At 29.9% G+C, this 14,272-nt stretch overlaps 1 protein-coding gene across 1 annotated transcript; it reads right to left on the bottom strand.

Moving 5' to 3' along the window:
* Positions 1 to 6,385: 6,385 nt before the first annotated feature.
* Positions 6,386 to 7,132, bottom strand: LOC131937290 (somatostatin receptor type 4-like; the record flags this gene model as incomplete). Its single annotated transcript, XM_059294579.1, has 1 exon — positions 6,386 to 7,132. A coding segment is annotated over exon 1 (747 nt), but the record flags the coding sequence as incomplete, so codon positions are not given.
* Between the last annotated feature and the right edge of the window lie 7,140 nt (positions 7,133 to 14,272).

Genomic DNA, 14,272 nt, shown 5'->3' with positions numbered 1-14,272 from the left:
TAACCGTATCCAATGCTTTTATTTTCTTTAAAAGGTTTAATGCATTATATAGCTATATTTCTAAATTTAATTTCGGGATAGCTTCAACAATATGTATTTTAGCATTTTTTTAAAAATACATCTAGACAAAAATGTATCATAGTTTAAAGAAAACAACAAAACAGTGTTAAAAACCTAAATATAATTTTTCATTTTTAAAATGTATAATACAATTATTTTAAAATATGTATATACTTATCTTATTTGTATAAAAAGAATTGTACGGACAATAGATGTTTCAATTTACAAATATCTCTCTGCAGATACCCCTTTGTTTTTATTACTCAGCTATTTTAAACTGCTTTTATTTTTTATATTCATTTTTTTTAATGTGAATAATTTTAGTATATACTTACAATAATATAATTTTGAAGTTTTCCCATTTTCTATGTACTTGCTTTTATAGATTAAAATACAAAATACAAATGGAAGTCAATATCATTTGAACAATCGAACGATTACATATATTTTAAATTTTTATTAAGCACAAAAAGAAACACTCGACATAAGCATGGCCGAACAAAACAACGAATCCTATGCGTCAAACAAAACATTGTCAAAAACAATACCAATATGCGACATTTCATATGATGTTCTCCTACAAATTAGTTTTGTGTTAAATTGTGTTGTGATTCCATTTCTCAGTCTTTTTGGAATAGTTGGAAATGCAGCAACCATTGTAGTACTAACGTACACCGGATTAAGCGAATCAATAGACATTGTTTTGACAGCATAGGCTGTCTCTGATCTTTTTTTTGTCATTGACACAAATGATGGAACAGATCTCTTCATTAATTTATTATATTTATATGATATTAGCTTATAATATGATTAATTATATTCTAGCCTACATTCGTGGATGGAACCAATATGCTGTATGCATTAGTGTTCATATGGTTGCATTAATTGCTATTGAAAGAATGATAGCTGTTTGTTTTCCTTTTTATGCTACAGGCTTTTTATCGCCCTTCAAAATAAAATGTTGTGTTGTTGCTATTTTTATTTTAGACGGGATAATGTACATCCCACGAGCTTTAATAGCGTACGTCAAATGGGAGATTTACAGCGGATTAAACATCACTTTAGCTGTTATTTACCCTAGCGATTTTTATTTAAGCAGCGCTTACACTATTTACACGACTGCAGTTCTAGGAGTTATAGCTGTAGTTATACCAACAGTAACGATAATAATAAGCACCGCCCTGATTTTAGTAAAACTTATAGCGACTTACAAAAATATATCGAAAATGACTTCGTACGACGCACGGACGAAGAGAGTAAATGATGTTAGAACCATAAAAATTACATTAACTATTTTTGTGTGCGTAATTCTTTGTGTACTTATTCCAACAAATATAATTAATTTAACAAGCAACAATCGTAGTTTGTATTCTGAATATTGTTATTTCTTAGTAACTAGACTTGTGGTTGTAGTCTATCAAATAAACGCATGCGTTAACTTCGTCGTTTACGTCGTATTAAGCCCTAAATTTGCCACTACATAAAAAAAAGAATATTCTTGTGTGTTTTAATGTAAACGGTTAGTCTAATCTTAAACCTCAATCATACACTGTTTGAAATTTGCAATTAATATTTAACATTAAAATATGTAAATTATTCTCAACATGATTGCTTTCGCTACCCAAATTTCAAATTATAATTTCAAGAAATAAGTGTTACATTTAGTAAGGTATTTCCATTTCGATTAGTTATATTTTTTGTTAATTTTAAAGCTATATTGAAAATAATATTTCATCTATTATTCGTACTAATAGTTCTAACGCTAGTACACGCCGTTCCATTGTAGTCGTAAAGCATTAACAATCATTCGGTGATTTACAAACCTCTATATTGTGTTTGGCGTATTACATTTTTAAAATGAGATATTTGTATATTTGTTTGTAACTTTTTTTAAAATTTACTTATTAACTTGAAATCATGTATAAATAAAATAAATTTAGTACTTTAAATTATTCAAACTCGTATTATGGTTATTCTTACGACAATAATAGGTAGCCTATAGATTTGTTTATTTACAACATTATTATTTTGCCTCATTCAATCAATACTTGGATTTTAAGTTTCCCAAATACAATTTTTATTTTATTTTAATGGCATTAGACAAGTCATCGCCTTCAATAGGAAACCTACTCATATTACCGTATCTATTGCAATTTAGTGTTACAATGGGATATTGATGCAAAACAATAGTAGTTCTATCCGTGTTCATAGAATCAATTAAGATTGTATAAATTATAATGATATCAGAAGAAAAATAATCGAAAATATGTGGGAGATTCTCCACTTTGTTAATGAATTTTAAAACATCTAATTCATTAAATAGTCATTACTATTAAAGCGGAGCTCGGAAATTATCTAGTTCATTCAAAATAATATTGTGTAGCTATCAATAAGCAAAAAAAAATAAAAAATAAATAAATGGTAACATTAGAAAGGAAAATTTTATAATTTTTAGATGCTGAATGAAACATGATCTTATTTTTTTTTTGTATTATGTGTAATTTTTTCTAGAATCATTACTGACAATACAATATTCCTTCTTAAGTGAGTTAACGCTGGTTTTCTTTTTTTTTAGATTTTTGCATTTCAACAATTACCCAGTAATAGTATGGAAGCTTATGATAATCACAGTGTGACAAAAAACAATACATACTGCAAGCTGTGACATTTCGTACAATTCACTTTTACTTGTGGATTTTATTTTAAACTGTATTTTGGGGCCTTGTTTTTCTGTTTTTGGAATATTTGGAAACCTCGTCACTATAATTATTTTGTCTTACAACGGATTGAACGAGTCGACAAATATTATTTTAACAGGATTAGCTGTATCTGACATGTTTTTTTCCATAACAACTATTTGGAGCCAACTGCCTGCGATGGTCGTTCACTACAATCTTGAGCTAGCAATTAACATTGACTCTTATTACAAAGTCTATATGCTTGGATGGAACCAATTTGCAGTATGCATCAGCATCCACATGGTGACGCTAATAGCTGTAGAAAGAATGATTGCTGTGTGTTTTCCTTTTATCATTTCAACTGTCCTAAAGCCATACAGAGTAAAGTGGATTATTATTGCCATATATTTATCCGATGCTATTATCTATATCCCAAGAGCTTTTAGTTATTACATTGTTTGGGGCTATTATAGCTCAACCAACAGCACAATAGCATACCCAACTCCAACTGATTTTGTACTTGGTCAAGGCTTTTTTATTTACAACTACGTTTTCATTGGAACTTTAGCTGTATTTTTTCCATCAATAACTATACTAAGCTGCACAATCATGATAGCAGTAAAACTTACCACATCATACAGAAGCATTATAAACATGTCTACATCTGAAGTAGCGTCTAAAAGATTCAAAGATATCAGATCGGTAAAAATAACCCTCACAGTTTGTTTTTTGGTTTTAATTTGCGTATTGTTTCCAACTAACTTTTATAACTACGCTTCTGACAATACAGATCTTTTTACGGCAAACTGCTCTTATTTGGTAAGATTTATAGTATTTCTATTATACCAAATAAACGCTTCCATAAACTTCATTATCTACGTCATAATAAGTCCTAAGTTTGCAAACACTTATAAAAAGTTGTTTCTCTGTGTTGTATTAAAGAAAGGTCGTTGAATATAACAATATGAATGTTTAGAACTCATTTGATTAACAAATTAGACGTTACACATAATATATGCTAAATGTTTGATATCATTTTTATAAATCTATACTATCTGAAATACGTACAGCATCGAAACAATACAAATACTGTGAGAAAATAATATTTTTCGTAACTGTGTTTAGTATCTTACTATTTGAGTAAAACCATGATATTATATAAACAAGATGTTAGCATAGATTTACAGTTTTTGAAAAATCTTTCAACGGTCATTAAACAGCACTTTGAGTAGCATACACAAATATCAAGATATTTCAATCTCATCCACAGAACAACCATCAAGGTTTAAAAAAAAAGAAAATATCATTATTACAGATAACATTTATATAATTGATGAAATAGTTAACTACTTTTTGGCGTGTTTTTTGCTAAATAATTCTCTTATTATTAATCAACATAGTATACTAATTTAATAAAAGCATTATTTACATAACCAAGCAGATGACATCTAAATAGTCTTTCACTCAATTAATTTTATAGATTTTTAATAACGCTTTTTGCATTTCTTTTAAAAGCATCTTCTTTATATTAGCAATGTATACAACACAAACATAGAATAATTTTCGACCCCCTGCAACATCGTATGTTATCAACTGCCTTGTGTTATGCTAATATTGCCTTTGGTTATACGATTTGTAATCATATTTTGAGATTTGTAATGAACATAAAAAACATAATAGCTTTATGTTATGTGTATGTTCAAATGTTTAGTGAATATAAATCCATCATATAACACATGTATAGCAACAACAAATGACATATATAAAATACAGACCCCTTGTTTCGCGTATACCCATCCCCAGAACAAACGACTGTTACTAATGTTCCAACAAAAAAAATGTAAAAAAAATGGCATCCTCTCAGCCTAGCCTCATGTTTGTTATTTAGTATGTGCAAGACCCTTTTCTAATGGTATCAGAAAATCAAATTAATTTTATTTAAGTTGTGCCTCTATTATTTATTTAATATTTAATTTCTTTCATGCTAAAAATGTGTTGTGTTTTTTAATTTGATTTCTCACTTGCTGCATTTTAGTTAGTATTAATTTAGCATTTGCAATTATATAACTATATTGTTAATATTCCCAATAAGCTGTTGTTAATTTTTTATATAAAAATGAAAACTTTTAAACATATTGTTAGTGTTCATCTTCCGCAACTGTCTAGCTCGAGTAATACAAAAACTATTTTTTTTAAACCAGAAGGTCTATTTAACATATTCAATATCTGATAAAAAATAAATCAAATATTCTTACAAATATTAAGTACAAATGAAACAATGTTGTGATATGCGTTGTAATGAATAAAAAAAAACTTTCTTAAGCAATAAATTGTTACATAACACAATTTAAAGTCATAATATATCATTATCAATTTCTTCACATAATTTTATTTGATTGCACTTGTGTTATTTTGTTTTACAGAAATAAGTTTTCTGTGTGTTTTAAGAAGAGATACATTTAATTGACAATCACAAACTGGTGAGAGATTCATAACTTTGTTTTTATAAAGTTTTAAGTTTTATAAGAAAGATGAAAGTGAATCACTCATTATGATTAGATCTACTGTAAAACAAACAAAAATTAAATATAATAGGATACATATGAGTATTCTCAATCGGCCGAAATATTGTAGATTTATTTATGCAAAAATAACATAGCGTTTTTCATTGTAGTGTCTTGTTGTTTACTTATAACACTGTGAAAAAACTGAATGATAATAAAGTAGTTTTAATTATGATATCAGTAATGCAAAAATATACGCTTGATTAAATTAAGTTTATTATGATACTTGTAATACCATCGCACATTTAAAAATGACACTTCCTATAAACTTACGCCTTAGTTTAACGTAAAAAGGACTGTTTTTTTTTTCAAAAATATTAAGAGCTAGGCCTTATTAAGTTGGCCTAGTCCTATATAAATACATTTGTATTGCGATTTACAAAAACAATGTCTTTCCAAAATGCGAAATAACTGCTAAACTTAAGTTGTAAACAATTTTTTTAACCCTCACTATCCCACCTTCCCTAAGACAAAACAAATAGTTACAGATGGAGTTTTTTTGTAAGTTTTATTGAAATTTGACAGCAAAACGCTTTTATTTCCTATAAATAATGTCACCAAGATTTAGATCTTATGTTAAATAGCAAACGTAATGTATAAAATGTTCGATTAACTGGGTTTGCATTTCCATTCACTATACACTTATCTTTCAAGTAACTTAAGAATAGCATTAAGTTCGAGGTAATGCAGTGTGAAAAAGAGGCGGTTGGTGTGTATTTCAGTGATATTTTTAAATAGACATTTCTTGTTTTTAGTCTAACGCACAATGAAACGTGATACGGTATATGAAATAAACATTTAATTTTAGATACATGGTCTTCCTGCAAATCACAAAAACTACTTGCAGCAAAAAACTTTTTTATAAGATTTAGAAAATTTTGGACTCATTGTAACATAAATAATAAAATTTATGGAGGCATTAAGTTGATAGATAAATCTTACAACAATATCTATAACAGTTAAAATATTAAAAGAAAATTTGGTGCCGCTAAAATCAATATAATATGTCATGAAGTTGGTTGGGATTAAAACTAATACTATCACACATAAACATATTATCAGTGTTATTTTTATGTTTTTTACGTTCTTAATTCGTTTGGATTGTGCAGACATGTGCTTAATACTCCTGTGTGAAGCTGTAAGTTTAACAATGATTGAAAATGTGGAGATCAATATTGCTCCGGTAGGGATAATGACTGCAAATGTCGCGATGATACCAGTGTTGTACATGTTGTACTCGTAAAGACGATACTTTAGGAAGTCTCCATACTGTAGTTCTGGAATCGTTTTGTTAAATGTTTTGTTAAACACCCACACCACGGTAAACATAAACGATCTGGGCACGTACATTAGCCCTGAGAAAATGTACACACCGACCACGATACATTTAATACGAAACGTTGTAAGTAATCTCGAGGCGGCAAAAGGAAACACCACAGCTATCATCCTCTCGACAGCTATTACAGCAGCCATTTGAACACTCATACACACAGCGTATTGGTTCCATCCAAAGAAGTATGAAACAAAAAATGAGTTTACATAGCAAAATACAATTATGTCAATCCTGCGCACTATGTCAATTAGTTGACACCATAACTGTGTTATAGAAAAGAGAAGATCTGCAACAGCCAATGCTGTTAAAATAACGTTGGTCGTGTCTTTTATGCCGTTGTAAACAAGAATGATAATTGTAAGGCTGTTTCCCACAATGCCTATCACACAAACAAATGGAATAATTAAACAATTAAATACAAATACAATGTCTTTGATAAATGCATCAGAAACAGCAACAAGTGGTGCTTCAGTATAAGAACTGTTGAGGTTTTGCATTTTTGAAATTTTTATTTCTTAAAAAAATATGTAAGTTGAACAATCAATTTATTTGGAATTGTGTCTGTTTAAATAGTCAAACGGCATTTGATGCGAGATGCTGATATGGCTTTGGGTTTATAAATAGTTAACTATAAAACACATATAAATGAATAAGATTTTATCAGTTATTTCTTCTCATATTGCATACCAAATACTGCCATTAATAGTACGCAATAAGAAATTTGTGACGGTTTATATACGTTATATTAAGAAATGTCTTTAAATGGAACGCGCTAGACTAACCAAAATGGAGTTCTCGAAAAAGACTGAACGCTATAAGATGGGTAATAAAGAAGACTGAAAAAAAAAGCTTAGGACCGACTTGACAGTAAAGATTTTATATTGTCGTTGGCCTGATAGGAAGCAATGCTTATTATTATAAAGAATTATTATAATGCTGTATATTACTAATAATTGACAAGTTAATTAGCACAATTTACACAGTGTTATAAGTCTGGGTCAATACAAAAAAAAGTTTAATAAATATGATTTAAATGCAATGAAGCAATGATAGTACCAGATATGCTTTAAAATAATGATAATATAGAACATATTATCCTTATCCCTATAAAATTGTAGACATTAAGTTAAATATTAACTGTGATATAATGTTTGTTAATTATATGTTAATTATTTTGTTGGCGCGCAATTCAATTTTTTTTTGAAGGAGAGAAAAAACAGCTTAGACTTAAATTAACAACCATTCCACATAACAATTAATCACCAATTAAAAAATCATTTATATTTGTAATAAACATACATTAAAAAATTAAAGTGTATTATTTCTAGTATTATCACAGTAGCTGATATTAAGTGGGATTTTTTTTTGTTATATACAGCTCAAAAAAGATTTTCACACTCGGTAAGTTTTTAGCACTCGGCTAGCGGAGAGAGTCTAAATAACTGATATTCTATATGTCGGAATCAGTTACCTAGGTGCATGCACAAAATTAGCAAGATGCTTAAATATAAACCGTCATTTCGTAAATGTAATCTGTATTGCTGTTGTTTATAGATGTAGTTTGATTTATGTTTCTCAAGATAATTTTTATAAACGGAATAAATATAACTAAAAGGCTAACTAAACGTATACACTATCGTTTTGTATGATGTAATTTTGAGGGAAATTATAATTATGTATGGTAAAATGATTATCTTTTGCGTTTTGAAAAGCAGAAATACGTTAATTAATATCTAAAGATTGTTAGGACAAAATTATATTAAATTAAAAGGAAAAATTAAAAATATAGATAACAAACTCGTCGACAAAGAAGAAGTAGATTTTCAGTAAGTTAAACGTTACTATTTACCACCCATGTATGTTTTAACAATGGATTTTGCTAACAGTGAGTCATGTAATCAATAAAAACACTATTACTAACAAAATACGTGAAAAAAATTAATTACTTTGAGGCATCTACAAAGAAAAACTTAGGAACATCAACAGGTAATTTATAAGTAATACCCAATTCGTAATACTACGCGTAGCTTGCAATCTGCTTAGAAAATTACTTCAATTAAATCGGAATCCACTGACACAAGTATTTTGCCATAAACAATAAAATGATAATTATAAAAAAAAATGATGTTTAACATAATTGTGTAAAAGATTTTATTTTAAATTATAAGTATTAAACCGCATTAAAAACTAGTTTTTTTTTTGTTGTTGCTAAACATGAAAGCTAATCGTGTATATCATAAAGTATATATCAATGGCTTATGACATTTATGAAGAGTATTGTATTATGTTGGATGGTAGTTGTATCACAAGCTAGCAAACATTCGAAAAAGTAATGAGAAAACTAGATTCATGGAGTTTAAGAGTGACAAGTAGTCCCAATTGTTCTTAGTGCATAGTGCATTGAACTTTTTCGAAATCATGATCTACATAACTCTAATTTTGATATATGGTGTCATAAACAATAGTTACTTTTATGATAATATTTCTGAAAACATATATATTTATATATATATTGTAATACCTTTAATTTGTAATGTGTTTCTTATTTCAATAATTATTTGTGTTTGAAATATTTGGAAATATTGTCACGATTGTTATATCTTTTTAATAATGGGTTTCAATCATAAACAGTTATTGCATTATTTTTTTTCTATTTTGAAGCGTCAGATTTGTTATTTTTAATGGCAAAGCATCTGTATCGGGATCCGGACAAAAGGCCGACAAGACAAAAGGCCGACAAAACAAAAGGCTGACAAGACAAAAAGCTGACTGCCAAAAGGCCGACATCCAAAGGCCGACAAGATAAAACGCCGACAAGAAAAAAGGCCGACATCCAATAGGCCGACATCCAAAAGGCCGACAAGACAAAAGGCCGATAAGTTTTATAAATAACAAACTACGTAGCGCTCCCGGTCATCAGATCGCCGGAGACCGCCAAAGTTGCTGTTAGATATTTGATTCTAGTCCTACCACTTACCCTTGTGCTTAGGTAGCCGCTGCGGCGCCGACGGACGTCACCATGTCATTAGTGTAGTGTACTGTTTAAAACAAATAAAGGCATCATAGTTGCAGTTTGACCTTTAATTAAGTTAAGGATCCAATGTGCTAAGATAGCCGCTGGGGAACTTCGGGCACCAAACCGCAGCCTACTCCCGGGACACCACCCCTCCGAATTTTAACTTTTTTTTTCATCGCAGAAAAAGTCCCCTGAGCATTACCAACAGCTTCCCAAAGGTTCATGCTAATACATAAAAGACACATTAAAAGATAGATATACATCATTTAATTTTATTTTGCTGGATTAACACATTTTAAACTGTTATATCCATGTTTAAAGGATCATTTAGTGTGAAAAACATTTTCCGACGTTTTCAGTAGAAGTTCTAGAACTGTGTCAATATATGTTAAACGAACTCTTAGGATAGAGAAATTAATAGATATTAAGTTGTTAAGAAGCTTTGTTAACTTCTTCTTCTTCTTCTTCTTCGTTCTTAATTATTAGTGTTGAAGGGGATCGAGATTTATCTGCCAGTGGGTTTTGAACTCGAGACTTTGTTCGAATTTATCAACCATGAGCTTTTTTGCCGACTCGACCACGCCTCCAACACAATTAAGCGTTACGTGTCAACTGTTTATGCGCCATTGAGGCCATTGACTCCGATTTCAGCCTGCTTTTCTTTTTGGATTTGCTTCCATAGCCTTTGTCCAACCAAGAACAAACTACAAGGCAGCAGTTGTTTAATTTTGGAGTTGTCTCTCCTAGAAGAGTGGCTGTCCCCAGCTAACGAGCCTCATCTGCCCGAGGGTTCGAACTCGAGACTTTTCGGTATAGCAACCATGAGCTTTACCGACTCGACCACGCCGACCCCGACGTTTTCAGTAGAAGTTCTAGAACTGTGTCAATATATGTTAAACGAACGCTTAGGATAGAGAAATTAATAGATAGTAAGTTATTAAGAAGATTTGTTAACATTTATTATCGTCAAAAATAAAAACGCATACAATTTTTACATAAACATTAACGAAACAGAAATCACTTTAACGAGTTTCAAATTGTTTATTGCATTCTCTTTTTAATAACTAATTTACATATATTATTTACTAATAAGCAATTACATTTGGTAAAAGATATGCAATACAAGATTATAGCCATAGTAATCAATTGCATTACTTTTTTTTTTCAGCAAATCACCATATAATTCTGCTATGGCTAGTGAAAATCAAAGTTTTTTTAAAGAAGTAAACATCATGTCTGAAACACTGGTGTTGGAGATTTCTACAGAAACAGTTGACGCTTTGGCAAATTTTTTAAATTGTTTTCTAATTCACGTCATGTGTGTGTTTGGGATTGTAGGAAATTCTCTCACAATAATCATTCTACTTTACAACGGTTTCAAGGTTGCCACAAATGTTGCACTATTCGTGTTGGCTGTATCTGATTTATTTTTTTCAGTAACACAGTCACTAATGAAAATTCCATCACTTATCTATTTGTTCAATTTCGAATTGGCTTATACTGTTCTCTCCTACTTTTTGGCGAATATCTATATGTGGAATCAATGTGCTGTCACATTAAGTATAGATATTGTCGCAGTGATAACATTAGAAAGGTTTATTGCTGTTTGGTTTCCTTTTAAAGTTTCAAGACTAATATCTCCGAACCGTATGATCTGCATTATTGCTGCAGTATTAACTATTACAATACCACAATATATTCTAGAATCTCTAACTATGTGTGTCACCCAAATTAATATTGGAAATAATATTACAATAACTTATTATACAAATACACAATTTTATGTCAATAATATAACATTTTTCGAAATGTTTCGAAAATTCTTTAAACTTACAGTAAATGCAGGTATACCGACGGTTTTTGTCATTGTATGCTCAGTAATGATTATATTCAAGTTAACAACGTCGTCAAGAAACCTAAAGAAAATGTCTGTATCTGCTACTGAAAAAAGAACGAAAGATTTAAAGTCCATTTAAACAACGTTATCACTTTGTTTTCGTTTAGTATTTTTTGTTTTGATTCCCTCAAACGCATATGATCTATACATCTCGTACACCGATAATTTATCTATTGGTAAAAGGCTTTTATCAGTAATTATATTTTTTTTACAAATAATTTATCAGTTAAATGCTTCTATAAATTTTTTAATATACGTCACTTTCAATGCTAAGTTTTATAAGACTTATAAAAAACTGTTTTCGTGTGCCAAAAAAACAACAGCAAATGCATAATTTTTTTACATGGCATCAACACCATACATGTGTTATTGCAAAATTATTGCTATATTTAACATTTACACTAGCCATTATGTGTGGTTTATGGCATTCCTTCTAAACATCTAATGGGATATAAATGTTTATTCATTCATTTTTTTACATTGTTTGTATCTAATAATAATTTAAATTTATTTTAATTATTTTTTACCTTTGGCTTTATTATTCTAAAGCTCTTAAGGTTCCTATTCAAGTAACAGGACATTTAGGGAGTCATCCATTTATGACGCCCACACGGAGGGGGTACGGGTGGGGGTCCAGAAAAGCGACTTTAGTGGACTGGGATGGTGTGTGTGTGTGGGGGGGGGGGGGGTGTAGTGTTCAGGGTGGTTGGTATGGACGTACTAAATGGATGACCCTTATTGATATCCCTGATCTGTTTTCATAGATAAATATTGCCATGCATTTAGCTTTGTTGTCTTAGAAGCGATACGCATCAAAATACGAGTAAAAAAGGTAAACATTTAAAATAAAAACAAATTAATAGACTAGGTTTATAATAAGCAAGAAGTATACAAGTCATTATATCAAAATTGTGCACATATTATTATTTTAAAAAAAAAACGTTTTAAACGTTACGATAGACTATGGATAAGAAGGTTTACTATAGTCTTTAACTAAATCAATGCCTGCGATTCGACGCGCCGGGATATATTTTAGCACTTATTCTTTTATTTTTGCATTTAAGCTAGTGTTTATGATCTGCGTTATTTTTTTGCGTTTGTGTTTGCGTTTGTATTTACGTTGTATTTTTTGTTTTATTTGTAATTAATATTAATATATCGTAAATTATAAAGTGTATCAAAAATACTTTTAAATCTTTATTTATTTATCTTTACAATTTTTTTGTCCTCAATTGTTTTTCTGCTTTTTAGTGTCCATTTGCGTGTTTTTAAAGCTATTGATAATGATTTTCTTCCATGCTGCAATCATCTGCATCTATTTGCTTTATGAAATTCGTTGCTTTTTTTACAAAAAAGAATGTGAAAAAAAAACTTCCGAAAAAACAAAGTGTAAATAACTTAAATAATCGCTTTACATGTAAATATATATTCTACAGGTAAGCTATAAACATATGTTTCCTATTACGCGAATGAGAAAGCAAAATAACGACATAACTCTATTTCATTAAAGAAACCTAATGCGAACTAGTACTCTGCTAATGTATATCTTCCACCGCCGAAAAATAAAGCGCAAACTAAGGGTGATCTGATGAGATTTTACAATGCCGATAACAATTTTGTTGTGTAAAAAATGTTAGCAAGTCATTGTAGGTTTGATTAGCTTTTGATTTTAAATACCTAGATAACGAATTATGATTTAGTAAATAGTTCCCTTTTTCGAACCTGACGGTCTATAGAGCAAGTTAAGAAGAGTTCACCTATTTCTTTTATCGCGAAATATGTGGCGATAGTGTGATCAGCACTATGCCCAACCTCCTTTACTTTTGCTAACGAGAGTTAGGTACCCATCAGAGCTAGAAACATTCGAGGATGTTCTACTAATTTAAACCCGGATTCGAGGGTAGGTCGACCCCTAAAGTTAAATAGTTCAAATAAATAACGGGCCTCTCAAATAATTTTGAGCCTATCCTCCCCCATACAGTTATCACTAGATATATTTATTTAAGGATACCCCAAAAAACTTACACACATAGAAACACAAAAACAAACATAAACATTGATTTAAACACACTCGATTTCATTTGATATCGCTTCTATATGAAACTAAAACAAACTTAATACCCTATTGACATATGCATTTTACACAAAAATGTCACGCCACAAACACATGTATACTATCTACCCCAACCACCATCATATATAAATTACAAACATGCATGTTTTCTCAAACAGGCTACTGTCTCTTTACCAGCATGTAAAATAAAGAACGGCAGCATGTTTTTCTTGAAATTATTTAATATATTTGTAAATTACTCTTTGTTTATTCAGATAATTGTGGAACGTTTATTATTAATAATCTAAAGCAACACAAGTCTACTGAAAAGAGTTTTAATAAGTAATGAACACGTATCAGTTTAATAAGCGCTTTATAAACAATGAAAAAGTGAAAATGTTAAGAATAATCAGCCTGATTTTTAAAATTGTAACATAAAAGCATCGACGAATTTGCTCACCAAGTAAAAAAAAATCAATTTACACTGACCTCAGTGAAAACTAATGTTTAATCAAGCTGTTCTCATGTTACCATTAAGTTATAATTAAATTAGTTGAACTAAATATTTCTTTGTCGTTAAATTTTTAACAATTTTAAACAGGATAAAAACACTCATCAGAGAACAATTAGAGTAGGTGAGGTATAGAGTACACAGACAGCTGACAGTCGCT

Source organism: Physella acuta, unplaced genomic scaffold (genome assembly GCF_028476545.2).
Source record: "Physella acuta isolate Inbredline_101_S28 unplaced genomic scaffold, ASM2847654v3 ptg000206l, whole genome shotgun sequence".
NCBI classification, from domain to species: Eukaryota; Metazoa; Mollusca; class Gastropoda; family Physidae; genus Physella; species Physella acuta.
Note: the sequence above shows the minus strand (reverse complement) of the source record. Positions and strands in the feature narration are given on the sequence as shown.